Raw genomic sequence first — 15,534 nt, 5'->3', positions numbered from 1 at the left:
AAAGGATAATAGGAAACAAATGGACCTCACAAATTATATTCCAACATCTCTTGAATCCATCAATACCCTGTATATGGTTGTACACTAATGGCTGGGCACTTAGCAGGGTTAAGAAGGGAAGGATCGCCATTTAGCTATTTGAATGCATATCTTCTTGGAATAGATTCCAGACACAATGTATTAGTTACCTGGCAGCTCAAAATATGGCTACCACAATCGGGCTTGGCACTACCTACTCAGCTTTGCAGATCCCAAGGATTGCCTTGCTCAACATTCTTTACATGGATCTGTTCTTACACAGAGATCCCTAGGCTTGGGCCATGGTGTTACCTGCCGTTCTGTGGAGTGAGGTGGGATGACGAATAGTCAAGTAGTTGGGTCAGATCCACGAGGGCAGAGAAAATACAAAATCATAAGAAGCAAGATTAAGGGGTCACAGCAGCTTAGCACAGAGGACTGAATCAGAGGAGAACAAGGCTGTATCTGGTGTTGTGAAATTGGATTTTGGGCTCCCCCGGTGGCCACTGGTGGAATTGAACTGGTGTGCATCATTCCCTCTGTTCACCTGTTTCCATCAGGATGTGGGAGTCGCTATTTAGCCTTGCTCCTCTGTCACTTCCATGCCGGTCAACATTGTAATCAGAAGCCTTTCTGTGCATGTTCCTGCTGCTAGACAACTCCCAGCTAAGTTGGACTTTAGTCCTCGTTTGTTTTTGCATTTTGTTCCAGTTCACAGCTGTAGTTTCGTTTCTGTGTCTGGAAAGCTCTTGTGATCTGAAATTGCTACTCTGATGTTATGAGTTAATACTAGAGTCTTAAAGTAATTTCAGGATGGTGTTTTGATAGGGTTTTTAGCTGACCATGAAAGTTCCCTTTCTGTCTTCCTGCTATCTAGTAAGCGGACCTCAATTTTGCTAAACCTATTTTCATACTACGTTTGTCATTTTCATCTTAAATCACCGCCAATATATGTGGGGGCCTCTGTCTGCCTTTCGGGGAAATTTCTCTAGAGGTGAGCCAGGACTATATTTTCCTCTGCCAGGATTAGTTAGTCCTCCGGCCGGCGCTGGGCGTCTAGGGATAAAAAACGTAGGCAACGCTACCCGGCTACTGTTAGTTGTGCGGCAGGTTTAGTTCATGGTCAGTTTAGTTTCCATCCTTCCAAGAGCTAGTTCTTTTGTTTGCTGGGCTATGTTCTCTTGCCATTGAGAACCATAACAGTTTGACCGGCCTAAAAAGGGTTAAATTAATTGACAGAGAAAGGAGAGTAAAGAGAAGTCTGCTGAAGATTTTTTTTTTTTTTTTTCCTTCAGTTCTGAGTGTGCTTGTAATTGAATCTCTTGCAAGTCTGCCTATTTTGCAGCCTTTCTCTCTCTATCTCCTTCTAATCCTGGAATGGCTCTGTGTTCACCTGTTTAAAATGGATATTCAGAGTTTAGCTGCAGGTTTGAATAATCTCACCACGAAAGTTCAAAATTTACAAGATTTTGTTGTTCATGTTCCTATATCTGAACCTAGAATTCCTTTGCCTGAATTTTTCTCGGGGAATAGATCTTGCTTTCAAAATTTCAAAAATAATTGCAAGTTGTTTTTGTCCCTGAAATCTCGCTCTGCTGGAGATCCTGCTCAGCAGGTCAGGATTGTGATTTCCTTGCTCCGGGGCGACCCTCAAGATTGAGCAACGCAGGATCCCCTGGAGCCAATGCAAAAGCCCAATGTGGATGCGTTTTTTCTGGCCTTGGGGTTGCTTTATGAGGAACCTCAGTTAGAGCTTCAGGCGGAAAAGGCCTTGATGTCCCTATCTCAGGGGCAAGACGAAGCTGAAATATACTGCCAGAAATTCCGTAAATGGGCTGTGCTTACTCAGTGGAATGAGTGCGCCCTGGCGGCGAATTTCAGAGAGGGTCTCTCTGATGCCATCAAGGATGTTATGGTGGGGTTCCCTGTGCCTGCGGGTCTGATCGAGTCCATGACAATGGCTATCCAGATCGATAGGCGTCTGCGGGAGCGCAAACCTGTGCACCATTTGGCGGTGTCTACTGAGAAGACGCCAGAGAATATGCAATGTGATAGAATTCTGTCCAGAAGTGAACGGCAGAATTTTAGACGAAAAAATGGGTTGTGCTTTTATTGCGGTGATTCAACTCATGTTATATCAGCATGCTCTAAGCGTACTAAGAAGCTTGATAAGTCTGTTTCAATTGGCACTTTGCAGTCTAAGTTTATTCTATCTGTGACCCTGATTTGTTCTTTGTCATCTATTGCCGCGGATGCCTATGTCGACTCTGGCGCCGCTTTGAGTCTTATGGATTGGTCCTTTGCCAAACGCTGTGGGTATGATTTGGAGCCTCTTGAAACTCCTATACCCCTGAAGGGGATTGACTCCACCCCATTGGCTAGTAATAAACCACAATACTGGACACAAGTAACTATGCGGATTAATCCGGATCACCAGGAGATTATTCGCTTTCTTGTGCTGTATAACCTACATGATGTGTTGGTGCTTGGATTGCCATGGCTGCAATCTCATAACCCAGTCCTTGACTGGAAAGCTATGTCTGTGTTAAGCTGGGGATGTAAGGGGACGCATGGGGACGTACCTGTGGTTTCCATTTCATCATCTATTCCCTCCGAGATTCCTGAATTCTTGACTGAATATCATGACGTTTTTGAAGAACCTAAGCTTGGTTCATTACCTCCGCACCGGGAGTGCGATTGTGCCATAGATTTGATTCCGGGTAGTAAATACCCTAAGGGTCGTTTATTTAATCTGTCTGTGCCTGAACATGCTGCTATGCGAGAATATATAAAGGAGTCCTTGGAAAAGGGACATATTCGTCCTTCGTCATCTCCCTTAGGAGCCGGTTTTTTCTTTGTGTCTAAGAAAGATGGCTCTTTGAGGCCGTGTATTGATTATCGGCTTTTGAATAAAATCACGGTTAAATATCAATATCCGTTGCCACTGCTGACTGATTTGTTTGCTCGCATAAAGGGGGCCAAGTGGTTCTCTAAGAGATCTCCGTGGGGCGTATAATTTGGTGCGAATTAAGCAGGGGGATGAGTGGAAAACCGCATTTAATACGCCCGAGGGCCACTTTGAGTATTTGGTAATGCCTTTTGGTCTTTCAAATGCCCCTTCAGTCTTTCAGTCCTTTATGCATGACATTTTCCGTGATTATTTGGATAAATTTATGATTGTGTATCTGGATGATATTTTGATTTTTTCGGATGACTGGGACTCTCATGTCCAGCAGGTCAGGAGGGTTTTTCAGGTTTTGCGGTCTAATTCCTTGTGTGTGAAGGGTTCTAAGTGCGTTTTTGGGGTTCAAAAGATTTCCTTTTTGGGATATATTTTTTCCCCCTCTTCCATCGAGATGGATCCTGTCAAGGTTCAGGCTATTTGTGATTGGACGCAACCCTCTTCTCTTAAAAGTCTTCAGAAATTTTTGGGCTTTGCTAACTTTTATCGTCGATTTATTGCTGGTTTTTCTGATGTTGTTAAACCATTGACTGATTTGACTAGGAGGGGTGCTGATGTTGCTGATTGGTCCCCTGCTGCTGTGGAGGCCTTTCGGGAGCTTAAGCGCCGCTTTTCTTCCGCCCCTGTGTTGCGTCAGCCTGATGTTGCTCTTCCTTTTCAGGTTGAGGTCGACGCTTCTGAAATCGGAGCTGGGGCGGTTTTGTCGCAGAGAAGTTCCGATTGCTCCGTGATGAGACCTTGTGCTTTTTTCTCGCGTAAATTTTCGCCCGCCGAGCGGAATTATGATGTTGGGAATCGGGAGCTTTTGGCCATGAAGTGGGCTTTTGAGGAGTGGCGTCATTGGCTTGAGGGGGCTAGACATCAGGTGGTGGTATTGACTGACCACAAAAATCTAATTTATCTTGAGTCCGCCAGACGCCTGAATCCTAGACAGGCGCGCTGGTCGTTGTTTTTCTCTCGGTTTAATTTTGTGGTGTCCTACCTGCCGGGTTCTAAGAATGTTAAGGCGGATGCCCTTTCTAGGAGTTTTGAGCCTGACTCCCCTGGTAATTCTGAACCTACAGGTATCCTTAAGGATGGAGTGATATTGTCTGCCGTTTCTCCAGACCTGCGGCGGGCCTTGCAGGAGTTTCAGGCGGATAGACCTGATCGTTGCCCACCTGGTAGACTGTTTGTTCCTGATGATTGGACCAGTAAAGTCATTTCTGAGGTTCATTCTTCTGCGTTGGCAGGTCATCCTGGAATCTTTGGTACCAGGGATTTGGTGGCAAGGTCCTTCTGGTGGCCTTCCCTGTCTCGAGATGTGCGAGGCTTTGTGCAGTCTTGTGACGTTTGTGCTCGGGCCAAGCCTTGTTGTTCTCGGGCTAGTGGATTGTTGTTGCCCTTGCCTATCCCGAAGAGGCCCTGGACGCACATCTCGATGGATTTTATTTCGGATCTTCCTGTTTCTCAGAAGATGTCTGTCATCTGGGTGGTGTGTGACCGTTTCTCTAAGATGGTCCATTTGGTTCCCCTGCCTAAGTTGCCTTCTTCTTCCGAGTTGGTTCCTCTGTTTTTTCAAAATGTGGTCCGTTTGCATGGTATTCCGGAGAATATCGTTTCTGACAGAGGAACCCAATTCGTGTCTAGATTTTGGCGAGCATTCTGTGCTAGGATGGGCATAGATTTGTCTTTCTCGTCTGCTTTCCATCCTCAGACTAATGGCCAGACCGAGCGGACGAATCAGACCTTGGAGACATATTTGAGGTGTTTTGTGTCTGCAGATCAGGATGATTGGGTTGCTTTTTTGCCTTTAGCGGAGTTTGCCCTCAATAATCGGGCCAGCTCTGCCACCTTGGTGTCTCCTTTTTTCTGTAATTCGGGGTTTCATCCTCGATTTTCTTCTGGTCAGGTGGAATCTTCGGATTGCCCTGGAGTGGATGCTGTGGTGGAGAGGTTGCATCAGATTTGGGGGCAGGTAGTGGACAATTTAAAGTTGTCCCAGGAGAAGACTCAGCTTTTTGCCAACCGCCGGCGTCGGGTTGGTCCTCGGCTTTGTGTTGGGGACTTGGTGTGGTTGTCTTCTCGTTTTGTCCCTATGAGGGTTTCTTCTCCTAAGTTTAAGCCTCGGTTCATCGGCCCGTACAAGATATTGGAGATTCTTAACCCTGTGTCCTTCCGTTTGGACCTCCCTGCATCTTTTTCTATTCATAATGTTTTTCATCGGTCATTATTGCGCAGGTATGAGGTACCGGTTGTGCCTTCCGTTGAGCCTCCTGCTCCGGTGTTGGTTGAGGGCGAGTTGGAGTACGTTGTGGAAAAAATCTTGGACTCCCGTGTTTCCAGACGGAAACTCCAGTATCTGGTCAAATGGAAGGGATACGGTCAGGAGGATAATTCTTGGGTGACTGCCTCTGATGTTCATGCCTCCGATTTGGTCCGTGCCTTTCATAGGGCTCATCCTGATCGCCCTGGTGGTTCTGGTGAGGGTTCGGTGCCCCCTCCTTGAGGGGGGGGGTACTGTTGTGAAATTGGATTTTGGGCTCCCCCGGTGGCCACTGGTGGAATTGAACTGGTGTGCATCATTCCCTCTGTTCACCTGTTTCCATCAGGATGTGGGAGTCGCTATTTAGCCTTGCTCCTCTGTCACTTCCATGCCGGTCAACATTGTAATCAGAAGCCTTTCTGTGCATGTTCCTGCTGCTAGACAACTCCCAGCTAAGTTGGACTTTAGTCCTCGTTTGTTTTTGCATTTTGTTCCAGTTCACAGCTGTAGTTTCGTTTCTGTGTCTGGAAAGCTCTTGTGATCTGAAATTGCCACTCTGATGTTATGAGTTAATACTAGAGTCTTAAAGTAATTTCAGGATGGTGTTTTGATAGGGTTTTTAGCTGACCATGAAAGTTCCCTTTCTGTCTTCCTGCTATCTAGTAAGCGGACCTCAATTTTGCTAAACCTATTTTCATACTACGTTTGTCATTTTCATCTTAAATCACCGCCAATATATGTGGGGGCCTCTGTCTGCCTTTCGGGGAAATTTCTCTAGAGGTGAGCCAGGACTATATTTTCCTCTGCCAGGATTAGTTAGTCCTCCGGCCGGCGCTGGGCGTCTAGGGATAAAAAACGTAGGCAACGCTACCCGGCTACTGTTAGTTGTGCGGCAGGTTTAGTTCATGGTCAGTTTAGTTTCCATCCTTCCAAGAGCTAGTTCTTTTGTTTGCTGGGCTATGTTCTCTTGCCATTGAGAACCATAACAATCTGGCATCTTCCTGCAATTTGCTTTGAGCTTTAGTAGGGTGGGGTACTTTCCAATTGGCGAAAGCAGGAAGCAGATTACTCCAGATGGACAGCACACACACCCATAATGCCTGACTGGATGGTGCTACAGTTCACAGCAACCCTAATCTAAGTGGCTGAACAGAGCCTGCACCATCCAGAGCTTCTGGTTCCGATATCTCTTCCATCCCCAGTGCTGCCTGCAGAATGAATGAGGCCATGCCTGGTGACAGAAGTAGAGGTGGCAGGTGTGGATCCCAGGCGAGATGGTACACACCATTTTCACAAGCCTTAATATGACAAAATGCAGAAATCCAGAGCAGTTTAAAACCTCATAAAGTGACTCCATTTTGGAAATGATAATGACTCACCCCCAGGGCAGTGGGGCACTCTGTATCGGGTCTGGTCTCGAAGGGGAATGTCACGGTGGCTGCGATCCGGTGCGTGGCCCTGGGCCTCAACGTTAAAGGGGAACGGTCTTTTAAGGGAAAAGTGTCTGAAGTCTGTCGTGATGCCACCTGTGGAGTTCGGTCAATAGTGGGACCGACGCTGCATTAAAGGTGTCCTATGGGGATGTGTTGGCAGCACTGATGTTACTCTTCCCACAGGTGAAGCAGGGTCCTAAGATTTAAGGCGTGGATGTTATGTGCCGGTGAATAAAGATAGGACACAAGTTGTAAGTCTTTACCTGGTTTACTGCAGTTGGCTGGCCACAGTCCAGGGCACCAGGCACGGGTGGTGGAATAGCCCGGCCAGCTCAGAGGCAATGGAGGATCCCCTTTTCCAGGTGAGGTTCGTGAGCCTTTCCTCTAGCGCCTCTTAAAGACGAAGTCCCTGCTGCCTGAAATTTCCTACAGGGTCCTCCACTTTCCCCCTATCCTGGGACAGGTACCTGCACGACGGCCAGTTCGAGCTGTTTTACAGGGACTCTATCATGCCCCGGGCTCCTTAGGTGCTGCTGCGTCTCAGGCGAGGTGGGCCAATTACATACAGTTCCTGGCCCTCCGGTTCTGTTCTGTGTTCTAAAGTTCCACAAAAGCCTCGGGCTCCTGGTACCTGGTTCCTGCGCTATGGCTCTGAGGGTGCCCGGTCACAGTTCCTCTCTGAGCCCTGTTCATAACTTTTGCTCCTTTACTCTCCAGGTACTCCACATCAACCCTCCAGGTTCTTTCTCCTTTCCCAGAGGCTGCAGCTTCCTCGTGGCTGTCAGACCTCTCTGCGTCTCTCCTAGACGTCCGTCCACTTCATTGTTCCTCTCCAACTAACCTAACTCCTCCAGGTCAGGATACATATAGCTGGGGGACACTCCCCTGAATCCGGGTCTTGAGCTCCCCCTCCTGGCCTGGATTCAGAATGTGTTGCATGTGGGTGCCTTACCTGGTGAAGAGAACTCCCTTGCCTCTGATCATGACATTACCTTCCCCGAAGGAAAAGCAACATCACTGTAGCAACCGGTTACCTGTGGTGCTACATTAACCTTCAGTGAATTAATCTATAGTAGTGACTATTTTGACTCCACAGCCACTTTCCAAAAATTAGCGCGCAGTGGATGTTGGAGAGTGAAAACTGTGAATATACCATTTTATTACTCACCACATAGTGCCAGGATTGTGCTCCAAGAGACACACACCGTAAATTAAGTGGGTTCTTCTCACAATAATAATGACAACTACATGGGTCCTAATTTTGATTTGGGCACACTGAAAGGCTCAGAAGCGATGGAAGATTTGACTTTGTGAAAGTGGATATAGACGGATTGGTTTATAAAAGTCATATTGCTATTTGAACATTTCCATTGAAGAAGAACTCGCCACCTCTTGTGGCAGGCTGTTCCACTCATTGATCACCCTCACTGTCAAAAGGTTTTTTTCTAATATCCAATCTGTGTCTCCTCCACTTCAGTTTCATTCCATTGCTTCTAGTCTTTCCTTGTGCAAATGAGAATAAATCAATAAGGCTATTTTTACATACCAATAAAAGTCTTTTCGATGGTGGCGCAGAGTCTCAATGCTATTAAAAGATTTCCTGCAGCGTTACCAACAAACCTCCACAATAGTTTGTAAAAGAGTACGCATATATAATAGTATACAATTCAGTGTATACAGGTACGTGCTGGAAACCTAGCACAGAAGGATAAGAACTAATGCTCTTCCTAGTATAAAAATGTAACCGCTCATGTAATGTCCCACTGTATAATAGTCTAATACTTAAATGAACAGGGTTACCATATTTTCTGGTGTATAAGATGACCCCTAACTTTTCCATATAAAATATGGAATTTGGGATATGCCCGCCGTATAAGACGGGGGTCATCTTATACGCCCAGTCATCTTATACGGCGTGTGGTTCCCAGGGTCTGAAGGAGAAGAGACTCTCCTTCAGGCCCTGGGATCCATATTCATGTAAAAAATAAAGAATAAAAATAAAAAATATGGATATACTCACCCCTCCGAGAAGCCTGGCTGTCACCGCTGCAAGCGTCTGCCTCCGTTCACAAGAATGCAGAGGGTGAAGGACCTGCGATGACGTCGCGGTCTTGTGATTGGTCCGTGACCGCTCATGTGACCGGTCACCTGACCGCGACGTCATCGAAAGTCTTTCACTCTCTGCATTCTTATGAACGGAGGCAGACGCTTGCACCGCTGAGGTCCAGGGCCCGTCCGAGGGTGAGTATATCCATATTTTTATTCTTTATTTTTTACATGAATATGCATCCCAGGGCCTGAAGGAGAGTGTCCTCTCCTTCAGACCCTGGGATCATGCAGGATTGCTCCCTGCACACGCCGTACCCGGCGTATAAGACGACCCCCGACTTTTGGGACAATTTTTAGGGGTTAAAAAGTCATCTTATACGCCGGAAAATACGGTCTCCGGTATGCTCACTGGAAATGACCAAGGAGTAAATGCATGAAAGAATCTTCCTACCTTCGTTGGTGGGTGAGAGGCTGTAGCGTTCCTCCTGTTGTTCCAAGTGTGTCCAGGCAGAAGGAGTAATAGGAACCGGTGGCTGCCCCGGCCGGTAGCAAGCCACCACTAACTAACTTCTTAATAGAGACGGGTTCTGCAGAGTCGATACCGCGTGTGCTTACAGCATCAACCCTGAGGAAGGAGACAGACGTCTCCGAAACGCGTTGGTTACCGGTATTTGATCCTAGCTGCTTACCGTACTCTCTTTCTGGGAATCACGGTCACGTGACTGATCACGTTACGCAGGTCCTGCACACCTACTCAGCACCGCTTGCACTCACCGCTGTAAGCACACGCGGTATCGACTCTGCAGAACCCCATGTTTGGACTCCTTAGGTAGTAGAAGGCATTTTTTGGGTGGCACTGTGGTTTGACCCTATTACAGGTCTGGGTTCTATATTTGTTTGCTATGTCGTGCAATTTTAAGTTTTTTAACTGTTTTTTGTAGTGTTCTAAGTGTTGCTTAATAAACTTGTTACATTTTGATACATTTTTGTGGTGATCCCTTCAGTATGCATGCTACCCTTTTCTTTGTTTTTTGCATTGCGTTGTCTTGTAGCATGCTTTAGGTGATCCCTAACGGTGGTGCCTGCCTATACTTTGTTGATATGGCAGGGACTTCATGCGCTGCTCACAAGCAGAGCACGGCTTCCAGAATACTCACCGCTCCCAATGCCGGAACTATGTGTGTGGGGCAGTGAGTATTAAGTAGCGCACACAGCGTCAACCGCCAGGCGGTCATGTGTGCCGTTACTTAAGAGAAATTAATATTCTGAATGAATATTCATCTCTGTTAAGTAGCGGCACACGTGACCTCCCGGCAGCTGACACTGCGCAAGCTTTTACAGAGAAATGAAAATTCATTTCTTTTTAGCAGTGGGCACCGGAGTTAGCTGCAGCAGCCGGGTCCTACCTCTGTGACCCGCTGCTCCGCCGCTGCCTCTCCCCCTCTATGTTCTGGACACCTCACTCGAGTATAAGCTAAGGGGAGTGATTTCAGCACAAAAAATTTGCTGAAAATCTCTACTTATACTCGAGTCTATACATCAACTTACCATTTTTACAGACAGTTTTAGGAGAAATGTTCAAGGATATTTTACTGAAAAATAATTGGTTTTATTCTTGACAGATGACTGTACCTGGAGATCAGAGGGACAGCTGACATCTTCAATTTTAAAATCAGATGATCTTGAGATCTCGCAGGATACAATTGAAGTGAATGCCATTACTCCAGATATACTATCATCCCTTCACAGCAAAGATCTGTCATCTGATTCAGTACCGACTACTAAGAAAAATCAAAGACCCAAAAGAGGCATCAAAAAACAAACTGCTTCTAAAGCAAGGAAGTCCTTTTCATGTTCAGAATGTGGGAAATGTTTTAATTGGAAAGGACATCTTGATGACCACCATAGAACTCACACAGGGGAGAAGCCTTTTTCATGTTTAGAATGTGGAAAATATTTTGTGAAGAAATCACATCTTGTTAGACACCAGAAACTCCACACAGGGGAGAAGCCTTTTTCATGTTCAAAATGTGGAAAATGTTTTGTGACAAAATCACATCTTGTTATACACCAGAGAACCCACACAGGAGAGAAGCCTTTTTCATGTTCAAAATGTGGGAAATGTTTTACCCAGAAATCGCATCTTGATGACCACCAGAGACTCCACACAGGGGAGAAGCCTTTTTCATGTTCAAAATGTGGGAAATGTTTTACCCAGAAATCGCATCTTGATGACCACCAGAGACTCCACACAGGGGAGAAGCCTTTTTCATGTTCAGAATGTGGAAAATGTTTTGTGAAGAAATCAGACCTTGTTAGACACCAGAGAACCCACACAGGAGAGAAGCCTTTTTCATGTTCAAAATGTGGAAAATGTTTTGTGACAAAATCAGATCTTGTTATACACCAGAGAACCCACACAGGAGAGAAGCCTTTTTCATGTTCAAAATGTGGAAAATGTTTTGTGAAGAAATCACATCTTGTTATACACCAGAGAACCCACACAGGAGAGAAGCCTTTTTCATGTTCAAAATGTGGGAAATGTTTTGTCCAGAAATCGCATCTTGATAACCACCAGAGACTCCACACAGGGGAGAAGCCTTTTTCATGTTCAAAATGTGGGAAATGTTTTGTCCAGAAACTGCATCTTGATAACCACCAGAGAACCCACACAGGAGAGAAGCCTTTTTCATGTTCAAAATGTGGGAAATGTTTTGTCCAGAAATCGCATCTTGATAACCACCAGAGACTCCACACAGGGGAGAAGCCTTTTTCATGTTCAAAATGTGGGAAATGTTTTGTCCAGAAACTGCATCTTGATAACCACCAGAGACTCCACACAGGGGAGAAGCCTTTTTCATGTTCATAATGTGGAAAACGTTTTGTGAAGAAATCTGATCGTGTTCGGCACCAGAGACTCCACACAGGGGAGAAGCCTTTTTCATGTTCATAATGTGGAAAACGTTTTGTGAAGAAATCTGATCGTGTTCGGCACCAGAGACTCCAGACAGGGGAGAAGCCTTTTTCATGTTCAGAATGTGGAAAACATTTTGTAGCCCTGCTCTATGTAGCAGAAGCAATCAGACAAGTGCAGCTTCTAGTCTCCCATGGGGACTATTGAAGCAAGTAGATAGTTAAAAAAAAATGTTTTTAAAAATATTAAATAAAAAAAATCTAAAAGTTCATATCACCCCCTTCTCGCCCCATTCAAAAAAATAAAAAATTAAAAAAACAAATATAAACATATTTGGGATCACCGCATTCAGAAGCGCCTGCTCTTTCAATATATAAAAATAATTTATCCAATCAGTAAATGGTGTAGCGAGAAAAAAAATTGAAACGCCAGAATTATGTTTTTTTTGGTCGCGGCAACATTGCAATAAAATGCAAAAAATGCAATCAAAAGATCGTATCTACACCAAAATGGTAACAATAAAAACGTTAGACCGGTGCGCAAAAAAATAAGCCCTCATCCAGCCCCAGGTCCCGAAAAATGGAGACGCTATGGGTCTCGGAAAATGGCAACTTTTTTTTTTTTTTTTTTACAAACTTTGGAATTTTTTTTCACCACTTAAATAAAAAAGTTTAGTGTCTGTGAGCTTGTAATGACCTGGAGAATCATAATGTCAGGTCAGTTTTAGCATTTAATGAACATGGTAAAAAAAAAATAAAAAAAACTGTTGTGGAATTGCACTTTTCTTGCAATTTCATAGTTACATAGTTAAGGTTGGAGGAAGACTTTAAGTCCATCTAGTTCAACCCATAGCCTAACCTAACATGCCCTAACATGTTGATCCAGAGGAAGGCAAAAAAAAACCCATGTGGCAAAGAGTAAACTCCACATTGGGGAAAAAAATTCCACTCCACATACGGCAATCAGACTAGTTCCCTAGATCAACGCCCTATCAAGGAATCTAGTGTATATACCCTGTAACATTATACTTTTCCTGAAAAGTATCCAGTCCCCTCTTAAATTTAAGTAATGAATCACTCATTACAACATCATACGGCAGAGAGTTCCATAGTCTCACTGCTCTTACAGTAAAGAACCCGCATCTGTTATTATGCTTAAACCTTCTTTCCTCCAGACGTAGAGGATGCCCCCTTGTCCCTGTCTCAGGTCTATGATTAAAAAGATCATCAGAAAGGTCTTTATACTGTCCCCTCATATATTTATACATTAAAATAAGATCACCCCTTAGTCTTCGTTTTTCCAAACTAAATAGCCCCAAGTGTAATAACCTATCTTGGTATTGCAGACCCCCCAGTCCTCTAATAACCTTGGTCGCTCTTCTCTGCACCTGCTCTAGTTCAGCTATGTCTTTCTTATACACCGGAGACCAGAATTGTGCACCGTATTCTAAGTGTGGTCGAACTAGTGAATTGTATAGAAGTAGAATTATGTTCTCCTCATGAGCATCTATGCCTCTTTTAATGCATCCCATTATTTTATTTGCCTTTGTACCAGCTGCCTGACACTGGCCACTGAATATGAGTTTGTCATCCACCCATACACCCAGGTCTTTTTCATTGACGGTTTTGCCCAGAGTTTTAGAATTAAGCACATAGTTATCTTATCTTATTACTTCTACCCAAGTTCATGACCTTACATTTATCCCCATTAAAGCTCATTTGCCATTTATCAGCCCATGCTTCTAGTTTACATAAATCATCCTGTAATATAAAATTGTCCTCCCCTGTATTGATTACCCTGCAGAGTTTAGTGTCATCTGCATATATTGAACTTCTACTCTGAATGCCCCCTACAAGGTCATTAATAAATGTTAAAAAGAAGAGGGCCCAATACTGACCCCTGTGGTACACCACTGCTAACCGCGACCCAGACCGAGTGTGCTCCATTAATTACCACCCTTTGTTTCCTATCCCTGAGCCAGCTCTTAACCCACTTACACATATATCCCCATTATTCTCATTTTATGTATCAACCTATTGTGTGGTACCGTATCAAAAGCTTTTGAAAAGTCCATATACACTACATCTACTGGGTTCCCTTGGTCCAGTCCGGAACTTACCTCTTCATAGAAGCTGATCAAATTAGTCTGACATGAACGGTCCCTGGTAAACCTGTGCTGATACTGGGTCATGAGGTTATTCCTCTTCAGATACTCCAGTATAGCATCTCTTAGAATGCCCTCCAGGATTTTACCCACAGTAGAGGTTAAGCTTACTGGCCTATAATTACCGAGTTCAGTTTTTGTCCCCTTTTTGAATATTGGCACCACATTTGCTATATGCCAGTCCTGTGGTACAGACGCTGTTATTATGGACTCTTTAAAAATTAAAAATAATGGTCTATCAATGACTGTACTTAATTCCTGCAGTACTCGGGGGTGTATCCCATCCGGGCCCGGAGATTTGTCAATTTTAATGATTTTTAGACACTGCCGTACTTCCTGCTGGGTTAAGCAGGTGACACTTAATGGGGGATTTTTGTTATCACTGATCATATTGTCTGCCATGGGATTTTCTTTTGTAAATACTGATGAAAAAAAGTCATTTAGCATATTGGCTTTTTCCTCATCCTCATCCACCATTTCACCCAGACTATTTTTAAGGGGGCCAACACTATCATTTTTTAGTTTCTTACTATTTATGTAGTTAAAGAATATTTTGGGATTATTTTTACTCTCTCTGGCAATGAGTCTCTCTGTCTCAATCTTTGCTGCCTTGATTTGCTTTTTACAGAATTTATTTAATTTTCTGTATTTATTTAATGCCTCATCACTACCTACTTCCTTTAATTCTCTAAATGCTTTCTTTTTGTCCCTTATTGCGCCCCTTACAGCTCTATTTGTTATGATCTGGTGGCCTAGGAGCAGCATGAGACGTACTCTGGAGAAGGTGGTACCTGTACTGACCACGGACCCTGAACTTAACACCACAACTAGAAGTAGCCGTGGGATGTTCCTGACACTCCCAAACACCTCGTCACAGCCGGAGGACTAAATACCCCTAGAGAAAGAAACAGAAAAACTATCTTGCCTCAGAGAAAATCCCCAAAGGATAGACAGCCCCCCCACAAATATTGACGGTGAGAGGAGAGGGAATTAGCAAAGGAGGCCATTCTAGCTAGATAGAAAATATAGGACAAAGTACTATGCGGTCAGTATTAAAACACTAGAAAATATCCACCACAGAAAATACAAAATCTCCACATCTAACTAAAGATATAGAGGGTATATCTGCATCTCCAGAGATACCAGCTTGGATGAGCAAGTCCTTATACTGACCAAGCTGGACAAGACTAAACATAGAAATGCACTGAACTATAAGGCCCACAGCATGTGGACTGCAAAAACAAAGCCAGAACTTATCTTTGTTGAAATGAACAGCAAAGCAGGAGAGACCAGGCAGAGATGTGAATCCTCCAGGAACAATGGACAACTGGCACTGACTAAAGGGTGGAACAAAACTAAATAGCCCAGTGAAATGCATTAAGTGGACCCACCTGATGAAATGCTGTGATTGAAGACAGCAGCGCTACCACTTATAACCACCGGAGGGAGCTGTTATGATCCCAGTGGCTGAGGATCACTAGAAATACTAGCTAAGTTACTGAACATAGAACAAGCTCTAGGAAGGTGGTAACTGGACTGACCGCAATCCTGATCCTATCCAAACACACTAAAGGTAGCCGGTGAACGTGTCTAAAATCCTGGATGTCTCGACGCAGCCTGAGAAACTAACTACCCCTAGAGAGAAAGCAAGACCTCACTTGCCTCAAGAGAAATAACCCCAAAGATATAGGAAGCCCCCAACAAATAATAATGGTGAGGTAAGGGGAAAACACATACGTAGAATGAAAA

At 44.4% G+C, this 15,534-nt stretch overlaps 2 protein-coding genes across 2 annotated transcripts in view; one reads left to right on the top strand and one right to left on the bottom strand.

Annotated features, from left to right (window-relative positions):
- LOC143766509 (uncharacterized) overlaps positions 1–14,775 on the top strand; it is a 44,315-nt gene extending 29,540 nt beyond the window's left edge. Inside the window, exon 7 of the mRNA XM_077254250.1 lies at positions 10,330–14,775. Within this exon, the coding sequence (XP_077110365.1) occupies positions 10,330–11,576 (1,247 nt within the window). The 3' untranslated portion in view covers positions 11,577–14,775. The remainder of the gene's footprint in view (positions 1–10,329) is intronic.
- The window catches only part of LOC143766538 (oocyte zinc finger protein XlCOF8.4-like), a 108,686-nt gene that overhangs the window by 13,570 nt on the left and 79,582 nt on the right, over positions 1–15,534 (bottom strand). The gene's annotated exons all lie outside the window — the stretch shown is intronic.

Source organism: Ranitomeya variabilis, chromosome 4 (genome assembly GCF_051348905.1).
Source record: "Ranitomeya variabilis isolate aRanVar5 chromosome 4, aRanVar5.hap1, whole genome shotgun sequence".
NCBI lineage: Eukaryota > Metazoa > Chordata > Amphibia > Anura > Dendrobatidae > Ranitomeya > Ranitomeya variabilis.
This window is presented reverse-complemented; position numbering and strand designations above follow the sequence as displayed.